Raw genomic sequence first — 20380 nt, 5'->3', positions numbered from 1 at the left:
TGTTGCAGAGCACGGGCTCTAGGCGCACAGGCCCAGCAGTTGTGGCTCACGGGCTTTAGAGCACAGGCTCGGTAGTTGTGGCGCACGGGCTTAGTTGCTCCGCGGCATGTGGGATCTTCCCGGACCAGGGTTTGAACCCGTGTCCCCTGCATTGGCAGGCGGATTCCCAACCATTGCGCCACCAGGGAAGCCCCTCTAGTAGCTCTTAGCTCTTATCTCCACCTTTGATATTCCAAGTTGGATCATCAGCAGACTTTTGGCACAGTATACAGAATTTCAAAAATCCCAAATTCTAAGTTTTATTCCTTACAGAGATAAAAAGCAGGCATTTTCGTCTATCCTACATGTAATCTGTTACTTATCTATTAATGTATCTATCTTTATTTTTTAAGTTATTCAAGTAATACACATATGCATCTTTGCTACAGATTTTTCTAATAATCCACATGAAGCAAAATCCCCACCCAGTCTTTGTAACCAGATGTAACTCAAGAGCATTCTATACATTCTACCATACTATTTGTATTGTTCTGCACATTGCTTTCTATAAACTTATTACTATCTAACCAGGCACAAAAGGACAACTGTTGTGTGCTTCCTCTTATATAAGGCACCTAGAGTAGTCTAATTCCTAGTGACAAAAAGTAGAGTGGTGGTCGCCAGGTTTCCAGGAAGGAGAAATGAGGAGTTACTGTTTAATGGACACAGAGTTTCAGATTGGGAAGATGAAGAAGTTCTGAAAATGGATTGGTGGTGATGGTTGCACAACAATGTGAATGTATTTAATGCTAATCAACTGTATACTTAAAAAAACAGTTAAAATGATCAGTCTTATGCTATGTATATTTTACCACAATAAAAAAAAAAAGTGCAGATTTCTGGGATTCACCAAGGGCCCGCTAAATCAGGAGAAAAAAAAAAGGGAGAGATGAGAAGCCATTGAATGGATTTGAGCATACTTATATGATTGTAGATCATCTTGAGAGTGTGTGTGAATATACCAAGCCTCGGGGTACTGCAGTTTCTAGAGGGGCAGAAGATGAGTGATAAGTCAGTAAAGGAGATTGGTCAGAGTGGCCAGTGAGATAGTAGGAAACCAAGAGGTAGTTCTGTCCTTGAGGAAAGGGAGGAAAAATCTTTCAAGAAGAGCATCATCGTGGGTATTTTTTCTAGGTTAATGCCTGAAGCTGGACTTCCTGAGTTGGAGGCTCTGAGGACTTTGGGAATGAATTTAAATTTTTAATATATACTAAAAAAATGTCCCCCAAGGAGGCTAAAATAATTTACATTTCCACCAAAGAATATAAGAGAAATTTATTCCAAACATTATATTACCAATCTTTCAAATTTCTATCCATCTCTTAAACAGTGGCATCTCTAGTTTTCCCTGAATGCTAGTGAGACTGAACTTCTCCCCCTATGCTTATCAACCACTTGTATTACTTCTCGGATTTCCTAATTCTACCTTTGCCTGTTTTTCTAGTTTAAAAAAATTGTTTTGAACTGATAGAGAGCCTATACTTTTTTTAATAAAAGGCTATAATTGGATCCAAGATGTGGAAAGGCACATTTGAATGATAGATGCTTTATAAGGCAAGTAGCAGGGCAGGAAAGGAGTAAAGGAAAGAAAAAAATATAAATGGCTGGACATTCGAAGTAGTTCAATCTTAAGATTTCTTCTCAAACTTTTTGGTGGATATGCCTTACCCTTAGGATTCCATGGAGTAAATAATATAAAAGCTTAAAACTAGTGTAAATAATGTGGTGATGATTATCTCTACACACACCTCTGTATACCTGTTTCGATTTTTCACATCAAGGGGATGAACAGTGGTCCTGCAATTGTGCCTCTGAGGAAGATGTTAAAAAGAAGTCTTTTTTTATTTTCTGTGTTTGCAACTGAGTTACCAAGTTCAGTGTGTTTGTGTGTGTGTGTGTGTGTGTGTGTGTGTGTGTGTGTGTGTTTCTTTAGTAGATACTATTGCTTGTTTTCAATGACAGATAAGTTAAAATGGAGACATTGAAATCATTAAATACATTATTTAAGTCTGCATACTTCTCTCTGGAGGCTGTGGGCATCAAACACGTTATTTTTTTTCTTTTTGTTTAAATTAATTTTTATTGGAGTATGGTTGATTTACAATGTTGTGTTAGTTTCTACTGCACAGCAAAATTAATCGACTATACATATACATATATCCTCTTTTTTTTGGATTTCCTTCCCATTTAGGTCACCACAGTGCATTAAGTAGAGTTCCCTGTGCTATACAGTATGTTCTAATTAGTTAAGAGAAAAACAAATATTGTATATTAACGCATATATGTGGAATCTGGAAAAATGGTATAGATGATCTTACTTCCAAACAGCAGTTATTGATGCAGGAGTTATTGGGGTGATCTCAGAGGAGCATCCTGGTAGACATTTAAGACAAAAGTCAATGCAAGCCATGTGTTTTGTGAGGTGCTATCCATTACTGGCACCTGGAAATTCCTGTTTCCTCACAATTAAAATTCATAAACCCTGATTCAATTCCTGAAGGGCATTAAAATGACTTTAGTGTTTGGGTATAACTTGAGGCAGCTGTGGTATGGAATTTAATGATTATATTTTAAGACTATTATGATAAGAGAATCATCACTTATCACTTTAAAAGTAAAATGTGTTTTTATTGGGATTTTATAACTTAGAGTTTCCACCTGTCAGAAAATGTATAGTTTTAGATCCAGAAGAAACCTGTAGGATAATGTCATTCAACTCTATCATTGTCCTGATGAAGAAACTGAGGCCTTTATAAGTTGAGTAACTCCCTGGAAATCTCAAGGTTAGACAGTGATGGCAGTAGAAACAAGTCTCTAGCCACCTGCCAGGTGCCCTTACTATTATAAAGGGTGCCAGAGGAGTGATGTAACCTCACTTAATTACCCTCTATTTGAAAAATGACTTATTTTGCATTCCTGAACCTTCTATTTGGAGCCCCAATATATATTCATTAAAAAATTATTACTTTCACACTCTGTAAAAACAGTACTTGAAATCAATTGATCCTTTTTCTGCAATAAGGTCCAGCAAAGCCATACCATCTCCAGCAAACCTACTATGCCCACTGATGCTCAAGAGATAGTTTGGCTGTTGAAGCAGTGCTGGTCTCTTCTAAGCCTTTCCTCAGGTTCTACACATCAGATACTCATCTCTGTTCTCCAGAGCACACCATGGTTATTGTGTTCCTTGCTTCTCTTCTACTTCTTGTTTTTTTTACTTTTTGACTCCTTTTCCTTATCTTTCAGCATCTCCTTATTTCAGAGTGGTGAAAGGAGGCCTTAAGAAGAATAATATTTTTTTAAATGTAGATTTCAGAAGTCAGGATTCAGTCAGAACTAGGCCAGAGTCATTATTAGCAGATTCATTTTTGCCTTCTGGTAAAAGGAAGCCTACGGGGACAAAACCCTTTTACCCCCTTTGTTGAATTCATTTTTCTTCAGATATTTTTCTTTGTCAGTTTATTTTTCAAGATTTCAAAATGTTTGAGAGCTTTTCCAGACTATTTTATTTTGGCAGGTATATTTGCTGCCTCATACATTTTTATACAAGGGAAACCAGTGCTGAATAGGAAGAAGGTAGGAACTGGAACCAGGTTTTGTTTGTTTTGTTTTTTGTGATTCCTAGCATGCCTATTAAATATCACTTTTTGCTTTTAAAAAATCATATTCTTTCTGAGTGAACTTTTTAGTAAAATTTAGAGGCTCTTAGGGAATAAAATAAGAAATAATTGGGGAGGATTTAGGGGAATATTAGTGTAACATTTAGCGTGTTTGATTTTGTATCTATGAAGATAACAGAGAACTAATCCTGTCCACTACCTCCATCATAACTAATTAAACCAGTAGGTGACAGGTTATTAATGTTAGAATCTGCCATGTCTGTGGTACATATATATGTATGTATATATGTACATTTGCTCGTAGATGTTGGCTGTAATAAGACACGATACATCTTAACAAATCGTAGAATCACATATGTTAGGATAGGAGAGAGTCTGTGTATACAGAACAAATTTTAATGTCTATTTACTTTTATGTCCTGTCAGTTTTGGCAAGAGAACAGACCTGACTATGTCAACATCCAGCTGTACCTCAGTCAGACAGATGGGTTACAGGTATGTGTTTGGATGTTATTGTAAATTAAACAAGCCTCTTGAGAATAGAAGATTTACTGTAGGGGCCATGTGGAAGAAAATTTCTGCAGGTGGTTTGAAGAGATGTTTCCCAGAGGAAAGCCTGTTTTGGAATGTGTCTGGCAAACTCATGGCTTGTCCTTGAAGTCAACCGTATTCTCGCTTTCACAGGGAGCTGGAACAGACCTTTTAGTTCATCTCTCTTCTCTCCACAGTTGCCTCATCTAGAGATGAGGACATAAGCGAATAGTCTTGTGATTATGTTCATCGAGGGGAGGTTTTTTTTTTTTTTTTCAGTACGTGGGCCTCTCACTGTTGTGGCCTCTCCCGTTGCGGAGCACAGGCTCCGGACGTGCAGGCTCAGCGGCCATGGCTCACGGGCCCAGCTGCTCCGCGGCATATGGGATCTTCCCGGACCGGGACACGAACCCGCGTCCCCTGCATCGGCAGGCGGACTCTCAACAACTGCATCACCAGGGAAGCCCCGAGGGGAGGTTTTATGTGGTGAGAGAAGATAAGATCATACACAATTAAGCTTGTTTCTCTTCAAGGGAAACTAAATAAAGTAACAGTCATCACGCATTATTTACTTCACTATTAGACGCTGTGCTGAGCATTTCATATAGGTTATCTCATGTAATTCCAACATATTCAAGAGGTAAATGATTTTGCAATCCCCATACCACAGATGAAGAAACTGTTTACAAACAACATTGAAGAGCTGCATAGCCATATAGACTTGAGCATGAATGCTTTCACAAGTTTTATTGTAGTATTTTCCATCATACATTTTCTATAATAGTTTGAATACAAAATATGAATGTTTGTCAGTTACTTTGAAACTAATCTAAGCCTATTTTTTTAGTCAGATTTCTACCCTACTTGGTATGTAAAAACATTTTATTTTATACTCTCATGAAGCAAATCAGTACCATTGTTCCTCATGGTTTCACTGTAATTAAGGTACAGAGCATATATTACATCTGGTTCTCAGTTTGTCTTCCTGGGACTCAGACACTTTCTCGTCTCTTCTCACTTCACTCTCTTTATCACCAATTCAGATCTAATAGTCTGTTAATTGCAAGCACCAGTACATTAGAAGTTGTTTCTTGACAGATCCAAAATTTGGAGCTCTTCTGTTTTAGGCTATCATGTCCAGGATCATTTCCCCAAATTTATGGTGACAATTTATAGTATTTTACTCATATAATGAGCCAAATATGATAACTTTGCAGTACAAAAACGCTTCAATAAAGCTAATGTGCTGCGCCTTTTTTGAGAGTAGGCAATTAGAATGCATTCTCTAACGCTGCAGTTACTTAAAAATGATGCAACTAACTGAAGTCTAGGAAAATCAGCCATTTGTAATAATGGCATTCAAGAAGGTAATGGATTTTAAAGGGAAAGAGGGAGGAAATGATGCTTCTAAATGACTTTACCTAATAGGTTGCCATATGATACTTGTATTCTTTATATCACAGCAATTTGTTAGGAAGCCACAGCACCAGCAAAGATGATGTTAGAGAACTGGGTTATTTGTCCCACTCTGTGTCATATAAAATATAGTGCTTTCTTTTTGGCAGAAGATAATTGGAGAAAAATATCAAGCACTGAATTCAAGACTTTTTATTGGACGTCCTCGGTGGAAACTTCTGTTTAATGAAATAGCAAAATATAACAGAGGGTAAGTACTATTCCTCAAAACATTTATGTGGCTAATGATCAAATTAAAATATTCCCAAGTCATCACATTAAGTTTTTAAAGGTTACTTAGTAATGGGTTTACAAATTACAGAGTCACTTAAACACTCAATTATCACTACCAAAGGAGGAGGCAAGGCAGGAACCACCTCAAGCATCTGTAATGCCAAATACTTAAAATTTGGCTTAAAAATAGTCTATTTATGAACTAGACTCTCCTACCTACTTTTAAATTTACATAGATCCATATTATAAAGGGTGTTCATTCCAATAGCATAAATCAGGTAATCATTGGGAAAGTTTTTTTAAATCACATTAGCAAGCGAGGGAGGGCTATGTGTCTATGATCTGAAGTGATACAGCTGAAGGAAAGTATTCATTTTGGGCACAGACTAGGGAACCTGTTTGTCTTCTGTAAAATTATCATAGTGCAGGGCAATGGTCTATAAGAATTTTAAAAGCATTTTGAAAACCATACACCCATTCACACATTTTAAAGTTGGCATCAAAAAACATTCATCATAAGTTTAAATAGTTCCAAAGGCTATAATTTCTAACATACTGCAGATATTGACATTTTAAAATTAATGTAACTCTTTTAAACATACCTACTGGAATCTAAATATCATAGTTTCTTGATACCAACCTTGTATATTTGTATGTTTTGTAGCTTTCACCATCAGTTAGAAATTTTACATCACTCTTTTGTCTAGTTGAACTTGTATTTCTATCCTGCAGAAGTTTATTAAAATTCAATATAATTTTACACTTGAACTAACCATACTTTTGTTGCTAAACTAAACACACCTGCAATAAGAATGTATATAAATAGAAGATTTAATTTTTAAAATTTTCTGTGACTCTAAGGCACCAGTGATCATCGTTTTCTTCTAGATTGAATTATGCTACAATTATTAGCATATATTTGATTAATTCATAATTTTAAGAATACATTTTGATAAATATAAAAAGCGTATTTGGTTGTAAATGAATGAGACAGCTTATTAGATGGAGAGTTTTTTTAAAGCCCCGATTTGTAAATTTATGGATGAATATGATCTACTGAAATAATCATGGATTCATCATGGCGTTTGGCTTCATCTTCAGAGATTTTGTTTTAGGAATCATGATGTGAAGCCCCAGAAGCAAAATCTAAAAAGGAATACAGTGACCCATGTAATTCAGATTACAATCATGTTTGAAAGCACTCCTAGATTTCCTTCCTTGATGAAGTAATTTGGGTTAAAGAGGAAAGCATTATTTGGAAAGCAGAGGTCCTTTGTAATATTCAGGGCGCTAGTTAAAGGTGAACTATAGAATAAAAAAAAAAAAGTCAACCCAGTTTTTGTTATATTTCTTTCCCTTCTTTCTCCAAAATCATCCACCTTAGATGTGATCATCTTGTCATACTCACCTGGGTCTTGCTATGCACCACAGACTCCTTCCTCCCTAATGACATTTAACTGACTTCTGACAAGCCTTCTTTTATTAGTTTTCATAGTATAGTGCTGAAAACTTTGATAGCTTGTTTCTTTGTTTTGCTTGTTTGTTTTTCTCAATTCTGAAACCAAACAGTAGAGGATCTTTTGCAAGAAATTACATTGGGATTTTTGGTTTCTTTGGTTAGTTCTCAAGAGTTCTCATTTGTTATACTGTTCATATTGAGAGGGATTTTATATGTTTATTTGGTTGTTTGTTCATTTTCTTTAAACAGCAAAGCTTATTTAAGAAGAGCAAGTGTGCACCATCTACAGTTGACATTTTGTACACTTTCGTTTTATGTATTTGCTCTGGGCAGGCACCTCAAATGCATTATTTTTTGAAGGATTTTTATGTAGCGTAGCTAGGAAAAGAATGGATCAACGTCTTAAGGTTTGTTAACTGGAAAAAGGCACTATTTAAATAGAAGACTTCATTTTAGATGTAAAATTTTGGTTAACTTCATGTACATACATTGCTGAGAGCATATAAAGAGATAAAAATAGAGAAGAGAGGCATATTAATTTGCACACATGTATGAGAGTGGTCTCTTCCTTGTATGTCTTTTTAAAAATTATTTATTATACCTGAGGTCCAGTTTCCTGTTATTTATAGTAAAAATACATATCATACCTTAACTTAGTTGAATGTATGCATCATGGAAAGGGAGAAAGAAAGAACTTTACATGGCCTTTGGAGTAGGGAAAACTCTTCTGGGATTGATGTCTGAGATATATCTATATTTTACTGCCACATGGTGTTTTAAAAACAAAACAGATTAAGGATACCTAGGTTTGGTCTCTTACATTTGCTCCTGTGTCCCTGGGTCAAGTCACTCGACCCTCTGTATCTGTAATACAAGGAGTGAATAATCCCTAAGGCGTGAATAAGCTTTCATTATATGAGATCACACACTTTAAAAATGAATGGAAAAACGAGTATCGGTATAACAGGAAAATATTCACCAATATGTTGAACATTTCTGGAACTAGTTCCCAACACCTTCCCCCAAACAACAATCTCTGCTAGCATCTAAGTCTATCTCTACCCATCTCTACAGAGTTTTTGTAGATAAATCTCTAGATGATTGTTGGATTGCAGCAACTTAATGAAAATTAGTGCAAATTAGTTACAAATGTTAATTAAAAGTTGTAGGATTTCACTGTTAGTGAAAGTGACATTGGGGAACTCCTCAAATTACACAAACAAAGATCTCCTAGAGTTAAACTAGTTAATAATAATGGAATAACAAAATGTAAAAAAAAAATGATCATATACGGTGCTTTAAAACTAATGATATTATTATGAAGAATTTAAGATAAGCCTTTAGGAAATTTGCAAAATTTGAAAATCTAACTCTATATTTGCCCTATGAAAGCCAAAAAAGAAAATAATGGTACCTTATTGTCATAATGCAGTGTTGACAGAGACTGTATACAGACAGCCAAAATGTCTCATTCCCTTTTCATCTTAATGAAAACTGCACTATGGCTTTTTTTATTTTTGGTGGTATAAATTCAGTAGTTCAGTTTTATTCATTTTAAGTAATCCATTGTGTCTAGCTCTGGTTTTGATAGTAACCTAAATTTTATTGTGTAAGAATTTATTTTCATACTTTTTTTATTATTTTCTTTCTTCTGCTCACTTTGGGTTTAATTAGCTCTTCTTTTACTAGTTACTTAAGGTGGAACCATAGGTCACTGATTTTAGATCTTTGTTCTTTCATAATAAAAGTGTTTAATACTATAAATTTTCCTCTAAACACCACTTTAGCTACATACCACAAATTTTGATATGTTTTATTTTCATTTTTATATAGGTCAAAATAATTTTACAATTACCATGTGAATTCTTTTTTCGTTATGTAGAAGTATGTTGTTTAATTTCCAAATATAGGGGTATTTGTTCTTGATTTCTGGTTCAGATGGGTTTTAAGAAAACATACTCCTTGTTATTTCAATCCTTTAAAATTTATTGAGACCTGTTTTACTGCCCAGAATATGGTCTGTCTTGGTGAATATTCCATGGGCACTAAAAACGAATTTGTATTCCATTGGTTTGGGGTAGAATACCCTATAAATATCAACCAGTTCCAGTTGGTTGATAGTGGTATTTAAGTCTTCAGTACACTTACTGATTTTCTGTCTACTTGTTCTGTCAATTTCCAAAAGAAGAGTGTTGAAGTCATTAACTATAATTCTAGATTTGTCTGTCTTTACAGTTCTATCAGTTTTTGATACATGTATTTTGAAGTTTTTTAGTTCTAGGGTTTAGTTTTAGTGATTAAACTATTTACATCTTACTATTATACTGCATTCATTACAAAATAAATTACATTTTATCATTACATAGATTAAAAATATTCTTCGTTTTTCCAGCTTTGTTGAAAAATGACATATCATATTGTATACAGTATAACAATTTGATATGTATATGTTGCAAAATGACTACCATAATAAAGTTAGCTAACATATCTATCACCTCAAATAATTACAAATTTTGTGTTTGTGTGATGAGAACTTTTAAGATCTACTGTCTTCCCAACTTTCAAATATACAATAAGTATTGTTAACTATAGTCACCATGCTGTCCATTACATCCTAGAACTTATTCCTCTTGTAACTATAAGGTTGTAACCCTTTGTCAGTCTTCAGTCATCCCCTACCTTCCCCATCTGCCTCTGGCACCCTCCAATCTGCTCTGTGTTTCTGTGAGTTTGGGATTTTTAGATTCCACAAATGTGTGAGATCATACAGCATTTGTCTTTCTTTGTCTGATTTATTGTGCTAATCATGGTGCCCTCAAGGTTCATTCATGTTGTTGCAAATAACAGGATTTTCTTCTTTTTTATGGCTGAATAATATTTCAGTGTGTGAGTATCACATCACATCGTATTTTCTTTGTCCATTCATCCATCTATGGACACCAAGGTTGTTTCCATGTCTTGACTATTCTAGATAATGCTGCAATAAACATAGGGGTGCAGGTAACACTTCAAGAGAGTGATTTCATTTCCTATGGATATATACACAGTAGAGGGATTGTTGTATCATATGATAGTTTAATTTTTTGAGATACCTCCATACTATTTCCCATACTGGTTATACCAATTTACATTCCCATCAGTAGTGTACAAGGGTTTCCTTTTCTCCACAACCTCGCCAACATTTAAAATGTAAAAATGAATTGAATAGACATTGTAAAAATGTCTATTCAGTTGTTCTGCCTATTTTTTAAATGTGTTGTTTGTTTTTGTTTTGATATTGAGTTTTATGAGCTGTTTATATATTTTGAATATTAACCCCTTATCAGTCATATCATTTGCAATTATTTTCTCCCATTCAATAGGTTGTCTTTTCGTTTTGTGGATGGTATCCTTTGCTGTGCAAAAGCTTTTCACTTTAATTAGGTCCTGTTTATTTTTACTTTTGTTTCCTTTGCCTTAGGATATAGATCCTAAAGCATATTGCTATGATTTACGTCAAAGAACGTTCTGCCTATTTTTCCTTTTTTATGGTTTCCGGTCTTATATTTAGGTCTTTAATCTAATTTGAGATTCTTTTTGTATGTGGTGGGAGAAAAGCCTATAATTTCATTCTTTTTACATGTAACTGTACAGTTTTCCCAGCACCACAAACCAAATTCAACAATACATTAAAAGGAACATACACCATCATCAAGTGGTATTTATCCAAGGCATTGCAAGGATGGTTCAGTATCTTTATTTATTTTTTTATCATGTAGTGATACACTACATTAACAGATTGAAGAATAAAAATTATATGATCATCTCAATAGATTCAGAAAAAGCTTTTGACAAAATTCAGCATCCATTTATGATGAAAACTCTCCAAAAAGTGGGTATAGAAGGAACATACCTCAACATAATAAAGGCCCTATATAATAAGCCCACAGCTAATGTCTTACTCAATGGTGAAAAGCTGAAAGAGTTTCCTCTTATTGGATTATTATTATTATTTTTTTGCTAGAGAGTTATATGAATTTCTTATATATTTTACATATTAACCCCTTATCAGATATGTAGTTTGCAAAAATGTTCTCCCATTCCCTAGTTTGCCTTTTCATTTTGTTGATCATTTCTTTTGCTATGTAAAAGCTTCTTAATTTGATGTAGTCCCACTTATTTATTTTTGCTTTTGTTGCTTGTAGTTTTGGTGTCAGTTTCATGAAATTATTGCCAAGACCACTGTCAAAGAGTTTTTTCCTCTGTGTTTTCTTCTAAGATTTGGTGGTTTAAGGTCTTATATTCAAGTCTTTAATTCCTTTAGAGTTAATTTTTGGGAGTAGAGTGAGATAGGGTGCAGTTCCATTCTTTTGCATGGGAATATCCAGTTTTCCCAACATCATGAATTGGAGAGAGTATCTTTTCCTCATTGAGTTATCTTGGCTCCTATGGATTGAGTTACAGTCCAACAGTTTACTGTTGCTTTCTACTTATCTCATTTGTTCTTTCCTTTTTTCTTTCTTTCTTTGCTTTCTTTTCAATTAGTGTTATTTTATGATTCCATCTTTTTCTCCTAAAGTGACATATTAGCCATACCTCTCTGTTTGACTTTAGTTATTTCTTTAAGGAATTGTTCCCCAAGTTGCAATCCTTGGACTAGCATCACCTGGCAACTTGTTGGAAAACCAAATTCTTGGAGCCATATCCAAGATCTGCTGAATCAGGGGATCTAGGAATACGGCCTTGATATCTGTGGTCTGTGAAGTGCCTTAGGTGATGCTGATGAAGCTGAAATTGGAGAAGCATTGCTCTAGGTTTACAGTGTACACCATTAGCTTATCACAGTGTACTTCAAATAATGTTATACTACCTCATGTACTTCCATTCACCCTGCATCTCTTTGACTGTTGTTCTTGTTCATCTTTCTTCTACATATACTATAAACTCCATAATGTATTGTTATTACTTTTGTTTAAAATATCAATTATATTTTAAAGAGATTAAAAATTAGACAAAATATACAGTGTATTTATTCACAGATTCACCATTTTGGTTTCCTTCATAGCTTTGGGAAGATTCACATTTCTATCTGATTTCATTCTCCTTTCCTACGAATTCCCTTTATATGCCTTATAGTGCTAGTTTGCTGGTAATGAATTCTCTCACCTTTTGTTAGAAAAGATTACATTCTATCTTCAATTTTGAAAGTTATTTTTGTTTGGTATAGAATTTGCTCGATATAGAATAGTTGCTTTTTTTTTTTTTTTTGTCTTTCAGCACTTTGAAGATTTCACTTCATTGCCTTCAGACATAAATAGTTTGTGACAAGAAGTCTATCCTTCATCTATTTATTATTTGTCGTGTGTCTCTGCCCCCACCTTCTGTCAGCTGCTTTTGTGTTATTCTCTTTGTAACTGGTTTCCAGAGTTTTATTATAACTTGCGTTATGTTGTTATGTGTGTGTGGGTGTGTGTGTGTGTGTGCATATTCTCCTTGGAGTTCATTAGATTGTTGGATCTGTTTGTTTTCATCAAATTTGTAAAAATTTTGGTAATTATTTCTTCAAATTTTTTTTCTCTTTCCCTCTGTCTTCTTTTATTTTGAGACTATAATTACATATATGAAAGACTGGTTGGTATTGTCCCACAGGACCTTGAGGCTCTTTTCACTTTTCCACCCAATTTTTGTTCTCTGTGTACTTCCATTTGGATATATTCTACTGCTATATCTTCAAGTTTACTTATCTTTTCTTCTTCAGTGCCTATTCTTCTGTTAACCCATCAGTATATTTATCATTTTAAATATTTCATTTAATCTCTAGCATTTCCACTTAGGCCTTTAAAAAATCTTTTTCCTTTCTCATCATGTCGATGTTTTTCTTTGAACATATGAAACATGTTTCTCATCACTGTTTCAGTGACCTTATCTAATAATTCCATCGTTTCTGTCATTCTCGTCCCATTTCTATTGACTTATCTTTCTTCTTGTATTAGTTTGCTAGGACTTCCATAGTAAAATCCCACAGGCTTGATGGATTAAACAATAGAAGTTTATATTCTCACTATTCTGAAGGCTAGAAGTCTAAGATTAAGATGCTAGCAGGGTGATTTCTTCTGAGACCTCTCCTTGGCTTTCAGATGACTACCCTCTTGCTGCCTCTTCACATGGTCAGTCTTTTATCTGTGCATGTGCGTCTCTAGTGTCTCTTTAATTTCCTCCTCTTAAAAAGACTCTAGTCAGATTGCAATAGGGTCCACCCTAACAACATCGCTCTATCTTAATTACATCTTTAAAGGCCCTATATCCAAATACAGCCACATTCTGGGATACTGAGAGTTAGAGTTTCAACCTATGAATTTGGGGAAGGGGACAAAAGTTAACCCATAACACTTCTAGTTATAGTTCATAATTTCTTGCTATACACATTCCTGATAATTTTTTATTAAATGCTATACACTTTGAAGTTTAGACATCAAACTCTAAATTTTTATTTATTCTTTTCAATATTGTTGGAATTGTTTTTGGCATACAGTTCTGTTACTTGGGTTCAGTTTGATCTTTCTTCTTTTTAAATTTATTTTATTATTTATTTTGGCTGCATTGTGTCTTCGTTGCTGCATGCGGGCTTTCTCTAGTTGTGGTGAGTGGGGGCTACTCTTCGTTGCGGTGTGCAGGCTTCTTGTTGCAGTGGCTTCTCTTGTTGTGGAGCACGGGCTCTAGGCACACAGGCTTCAGTAGTTGTGGCATGCGGGCTCAGTAGTTGTGGCTTGCGGACTCTAGAGCGCAGGCTCAGTAGTTGTGGTGCACAGGCTTAGTTGCTCTGCAGCATGTGGGATCTTCCCAGACCAAGGCTCAAACCCATGTCCCCTGCATTGGCAGGTGGATTCTTAACCACTGCACTACCAGGGAAGTCCGTCAGTTTGATCTTTTCAAGGCTTGCTTTTATTAAGCTTTGTTAGTATGAGTCCAGAGCAGCCTCCAATCTGGGCTAATTTTACCAACATCCTCCCTACCCTTTGCAAACAAGGTAATAACTTTAGTACACTATCCATTGCCAATGTATTATATTTAGAGCTTTCCATTTGGGCTGTGGGAATATGAATTGTTGACAGCCTTGCGTAAACTCAGAGTTGTTTGACCTACTGCTCCTTGGTAGTTCTCTACCCAGTTTCACATGGTTTCCTCTCACATATGAGGAGATTAGTACTGAGCCAAAGACTTGAGGATACTCCTCTGCAGATCTCCAGAGCTTCTTTCTTTTGATATCAAGTCCTAGCTGCTTTGGCCTTCATGAACTCCATTCTTTTTCTCTTTAACTCAGTAAGACCACCAGTCTCTGCATGAATTTCCCTCTTCTGTGCTACAGCTTCTAAATTGCCTTCAGGTCACAAGAAGGGATAGCTGTCGGGCTCACCTTGTTTTTTCTTTTTTTCTCAGGGATGACAGTTCAGTGCTGCCTGTTGTCCAGTATCTGAAAATAATTGTTTCATATGTTATCTGTTTTGTCCTATTTTTTTAATTCAAGAGGGTAAATCTAGCCCCTATTTCTCCATCATGGCTGCAAGTAAAAGTTTATTTTGTAGTTGTTTCAGTTTTCAAGGTGAAAATTTTAATAAAACTTTTTTCAGTATTTATTATAAATTTTGGTACCCATTTAAATGGATTCACTGTCTTTTTTTCAGCAACAATTATTCTCAGATAATGAATACATACTGGATTTGTCCAAGATATGATAAGAATTGTCAATCATTTTTATATCATAGGAAGAATTCAATGCAAATCAACAAACTTTGCAGGAAATCAATGTGAAATAGTAATCATTTTGTGGGATTTATTTATTCTATTTGTTAGCAATATGTATAATTTATCTACCAAAATTTTAAGTTAGCAAATATAGCAAATAATAAAACCTGCTTGGTATTTGTTACAATTATTGTGGCACATAAATAAAAAAGAAAATGTATCCAGATTAGTAGGCTTTTTGTTATAATGTAGATATAAATTAGTCATTTAAATTATCCTTTCAAATTGGTAATAGCTTTCCTTTCTTTACACTTATTCACCACTTCCCATGAAAATCCACGGGATCTTTAGGGGGAAAAAATGTCTGTAAAACATTTAGCATGAGAAGAACTGATATGGTCCAGGGTGGATAGAAATCTATTCATATGTCAAATGTGGAGCAGTTGACAGCTATCAGTTGCAGCTCTTGACTTCGTTTCTGCCCTCATCAATGACATGCAGACTGCTCACTCTGTCTGATAAACAAATATGTGCTCATAGCTATATCCTTTGAATGATCTTGATCTCTGGCATGAAAAGCATATCTTCCCGGTGGTCACTTATATTTGGTAATAATTGGAAAATTATTTGTATGCAAAAAAAATAATTGGAAAATTATTTGTATGCAAAGCAGCAAGAAATTAACTTTGTTAACACCTTAAACATGCTACTAAAAGATACTTCTTGTCATGTTCTGCCTAATTTCCCACATGATTTTCCATTTTCTCCCTTTGTCTTTCCAGGAAAACAGTTGGTGTTTTTTGCTGTGGACCTAATTCGATTTCTAAGACTCTTCATAAACTGAGTAATCAAAACAATTCATATGGGACAAGATTTGAATACAATAAAGAATCTTTCAGCTGAAAACCTTTGAAATGAACAAGGACTCTAAAGAAGGAATGAGTGCAATTTCTAAGACTTTGAAATGCAGCTGGATCAAACAACTGTGTCATGCCAAAGAGTAGCAAGGTTTTCTTATTTATGATTATTTAAAATGGAAATGCAGAGAATGTGGCAAGATGACAGGTCACATTCCATGTTTAATCTGGAAACCAAAGAGGCCCTGAAGAATATTTGATGTGATTATTCACTTTTCACTGCTCAAATTAAAAGAAAACTATTAGATGCCCACTGTTGATTTTTATGGCAGATTCAAGAACTCCCTAGTAAGGTGTTGCTCACTGAGAGGCTGATAGCTTTGGTCCTCTTTAAATTGTTTTTGGTTGAACAAGTGCAAGATTGAACAAAATTAAAAATTCATTGAAACTCAGATTACATTTTCTACGTGAGTATAAACAGAGAAGCTTTGATTTAGAAAAGCTCCAGGTAAATATACTAGAAGTCTGAAAATACAGCACAGGACGCCATTGATACGGGTACTTTGTGTCAGTATCTAATCTTGCTTACTACTGATGCTAATACCTCTACTCATGTTCAATGAACCTTTTGCAGATGTTGATATAATACCTATTTTTATATTTTTCTTTCTTCTTTGTTCCTTAGTCTAGGGAAATCTGCCCTCCCTTGGCACGTGTTAGACACAATGATTTAATCAGTCCTTTCTATCCCCAATTTATTTAATCTATTACTATTGCATTTTAATGAGGAAAATATCATTACTATAAATTATAAAGGGACATATAGACTAATAACTTTTTCAGCATTTTGGCCTCTATTATTTTTATTTACTTTTTTTCCCAATGCAGTTTATCATAGCCTCTTAAGGGGCTTTGTTTAGTTTGCACTTTGAAGACCAAAGGGTGTTATGTCTGCCAAGGTCACTGAGCTATAATTTCTCTCTCTTTTGTCACACATTGGTTTATGCTGGAGACATTGAAAGTGTAGTCACAACCCTGAATAGGAAACCTATATTTTACTCTTTATACAGGAGGGAATGCTTTATTTGCTTATTGAAATTTAAGTGCAGAATCAAGAATATTATTGTTGCACTGTCTGGTATTCTGGGTCCTGATAAAGAATTACTGAGTTTAAAGTCACTGTTAGGACTGTACTGTGTGATCCTATCAGTTTATGCTCCCCGGCCATTATATTCTCGGCTCAGAGAATATAATTCACTACCTTAAAAATTAAGGCATTTTTACAATTTAGTGATTTTCTTTTGCAGACATCTATCAATTGCAACCAAATATAGCACATTGCTGGAATCAGCAGTGTAGCTTGTCGTGCCTTTGTTAAAATTTTGCTTGGTATAACATAACGTGATAGATGCTACTGTCATCTTTTAGCTCTGATTCACCAGTAGCAATCAAGCATGTTAAACCATCTAGCATTAAATGCCCATGAACATATTACTTACAGCTCTTTCTTCCTCTCCTTGGAACTCTTTCTTCTCCTTCTCCGGAAGGAAAGTGAGTCAGAAAAAGATATGGGAAATGTGCAATGTTCCTGCAGATTTAGCTCTGAAGGCATATTTAATAACCAGTACATCGTGGCAACACTTTCTAAAATAAAAATAATTTTCATAAAAACACATAACAGGAAAAACTGGTAAAAAGAAACTTGAGTTAGTACAGGCTTGATATGCAACACTCTTTACTAATTATAATTTATTTATGTGATTATATTAATACACCTCATTTTAGTAAAACTGGTGGAAAACTTTTCAAGAAGAATGATCTTTCCAAGTAGGTCTGCTATACTAGATGAGCTTCTTTGCCTATTTTAAATTCTAGCGGATGTTCCAACGTTGAGTGTTAAACATAGGTAATTTTTGCTTCTGTAAGTAGGAATGAAACGAAGACTTCGTCATGCATGTACAAGAGAGCTTTGTTTTGTTTTGAGGGATTCTTTCTCTGGGGCTAATTCTTGTTGGAGCAATCTTAAAACAGTAATTTTAATGGCAATAAATGTTAAAATTGAAAAGGTATCCTTGAAATCTCTATAAGCTGACTTTACATTTGCAACAAATAAAGCAGGCAGAGTTTCTTCACAAGATGACACAAGTTTAAGAAACATAATTTATTTGAGTGTGCACTAGCATGAGTGGCCTTAAGGATCTCAGTTCTGGGGCTGTCAGTGACACTGGCTAGTGGTGGAACTGTGGCAATTGCTCCTCACTCTGGAATGAAGACTTCTCTTTTGGACTAGGTCAGTAGTTAGCAGTCTTTTTAGTAATGTATATTTTTGAGAACCTGATTAAGATGAATACTATGACACACCTACAAAGTATTACATATAATTTTGGGGGGCCCACAATCTCCAAAAGCAAGGATTCCTTTTTAAGAAACTCTGAACAAATAATCATCATTATCGGTGCTTTTTTTTTTTTATCCTATGCCTTTCTTTTCTCTGATGTTTTGGATGAAACTATCCTTTTTTTATAGGATTATACTAAGACATGAACTATATGGACAAAGGAAAGGAAATTCTCTTTATATGCCCCAAAACAAAGAATCCAATGGAATCTTCCATGCAGTTTTTAATCTCTTTTGGATCTCCTGTTTTATGTAAGGGAATGCTGTGGTTTTCACATATCAATAATAATACTAAACTCAGATTCACATACACACACACCCCAGACATACATTTAGGGCTTGTTTTCTGGAGTTGTTGGGTTTTTTTTTTTTTTTTTTACTTTTTTTTTGTTTTTTAAAATTCAAGTTAAAAGTAAAATGACTGATAGTATTTTTTATTTAGTGACTTTAAATGCCAGTAGGGTGATTGTGATAGTGCAAGCACTTAAAACAAAAAAATAAAAGCAGTGGGGCTTCCCTGGTGGCGCAGTTGTTGAGAGTCCGCCTGCCGATGCAGGGGACACGGGTTCGTGCCCCGGTCTGGGAAGATCCCACATGCCGCGGAGCAGCTGGGCCTGTGAGCCATGGCCGCTGAGCCTGCGCGTCCGGAACCTGTGCTCCACAACGGGAGGGGCCCCAACAGTGAGAGGCCCGCGTACAGCAAAAAAAAAATAAAAAATAAATAAAAGCAATGTAGACAAAGCATAGGCTGAATTGACTTAATCCATATGTCCATGTTACTTGTAACCCCCCAAATCAGTGTTTACTTGGAGCATTCACAGCAGGTAATGGATTTAAATTATAAGTCATTGTTAAAGAGGCTTGCTAGAAGTAAGCGGGCCATGGTTGTCATCAATAGATAATGTTGGTGCTAAAGAATGTTCATTATATTAAGGAGAAAAAATTTTAAGTAAAAAAAAAATTGTTTCTTTTTTCCTTAAGGATGGTAAACTCAGCTGAACAGTGATTTTTCTAAACAAACCATGAGACACATTTTAAAGTGCTACTCATGATAAACAGATTCTTTTTCTTGTGCTGTCCAGGATACTTTCATATCTGGTTATATTACAGAAACATAAAATGCTGAAGTTAGGAGTACTCTTATTTTGCAGTTGAGGAATCTGAGACCCAAATGGAGATGGAAGCTTGCTTCAAGTCATCCACTGAGTTTGTCACAGTGTGGAAACTGGAGTCCAGCTTTTCTAATCTCTGCTACTGAAAACGACTTTCCCCCTCCCTGTAACATAAACATCTATAAGTCACAGCTGTTAGTTTGAACCTCCTATAAACTCTATTTAGTGCTATGTGGAAAATAAAGTATGAGTGTTAATTCCAGATTCAGATACAGAAAATAAGTCTTTTTCCCTATATATCTTCTGATTATAATTTGTTAGTCTTATATGTTTTGCATATTAGAACCTATTTCTAGATAATCACTTTTAAAATATGACAATTGTGATAAAGGGATTATATTCTCCAGAATTCTGTAGTGGAGAAATATGTAATAGTATAGTTTCTAGGAAATGCTAATATTGTAATTTTAAATTGATTGATAGATAGAAGTCATAACCTCACCAGCTTTCTAACCACCCAGGGAAATGTTGATATTAAAACAAATGACTGTTGTTCGCTATTCACATGACCATAACATGCTTCTTGTTCAGGAGAAGAAAGTCAACTTTTTGTAAACTCTTGAGACAAGAAATAAATGAAATCAAGCATAATGAGATCGACATTTACTTCAGCTACCACAGAACAATGAGAACTCGCCACTTCCTTCTGTCTAAATCGCCCCTCCATTACCCCAACTTCTTTATTTCATTCTGTAGTATTCTCAAAGGACAGAGTTGCAAAAGCTAGCTAGATGAGGTTCTGCAAAGAAAAGAAGCAGACTTCCAATACTTAGCAAAGAAAGGTCCATTAAGGGAAAAGAGAAAAAAGGCTGTGTGAATCACTTAAAATTAGCAGAGTTAAGCAAAGTTGTTTTAGAACACACACCAGTAATTCCTTTGAAGCAGATACACAGA

The 20380-nt window shown here is 35.0% G+C and overlaps 1 protein-coding gene across 1 annotated transcript in view; it reads left to right on the top strand.

Annotated features, from left to right (window-relative positions):
• Positions 1-18057, top strand: part of NOX4 (NADPH oxidase 4) — a 147851-nt gene extending 129794 nt beyond the window's left edge. The window contains exons 16-18 of the mRNA XM_060303886.1: positions 4086-4154; positions 5756-5856; positions 15843-18057. Of these exons, the coding sequence (XP_060159869.1) occupies positions 4086-4154; positions 5756-5856; positions 15843-15963 (291 nt within the window). The 3' untranslated portion in view covers positions 15964-18057. The remainder of the gene's footprint in view (positions 1-4085; positions 4155-5755; positions 5857-15842) is intronic.
• Positions 18058-20380: the final 2323 nt, after the last annotated feature.

The sequence above is a fragment of the Globicephala melas genome, chromosome 8 (assembly GCF_963455315.2).
Source record: "Globicephala melas chromosome 8, mGloMel1.2, whole genome shotgun sequence".
Classification (NCBI taxonomy): domain Eukaryota; kingdom Metazoa; phylum Chordata; class Mammalia; order Artiodactyla; family Delphinidae; genus Globicephala; species Globicephala melas.
Note: the sequence above shows the minus strand (reverse complement) of the source record. Positions and strands in the feature narration are given on the sequence as shown.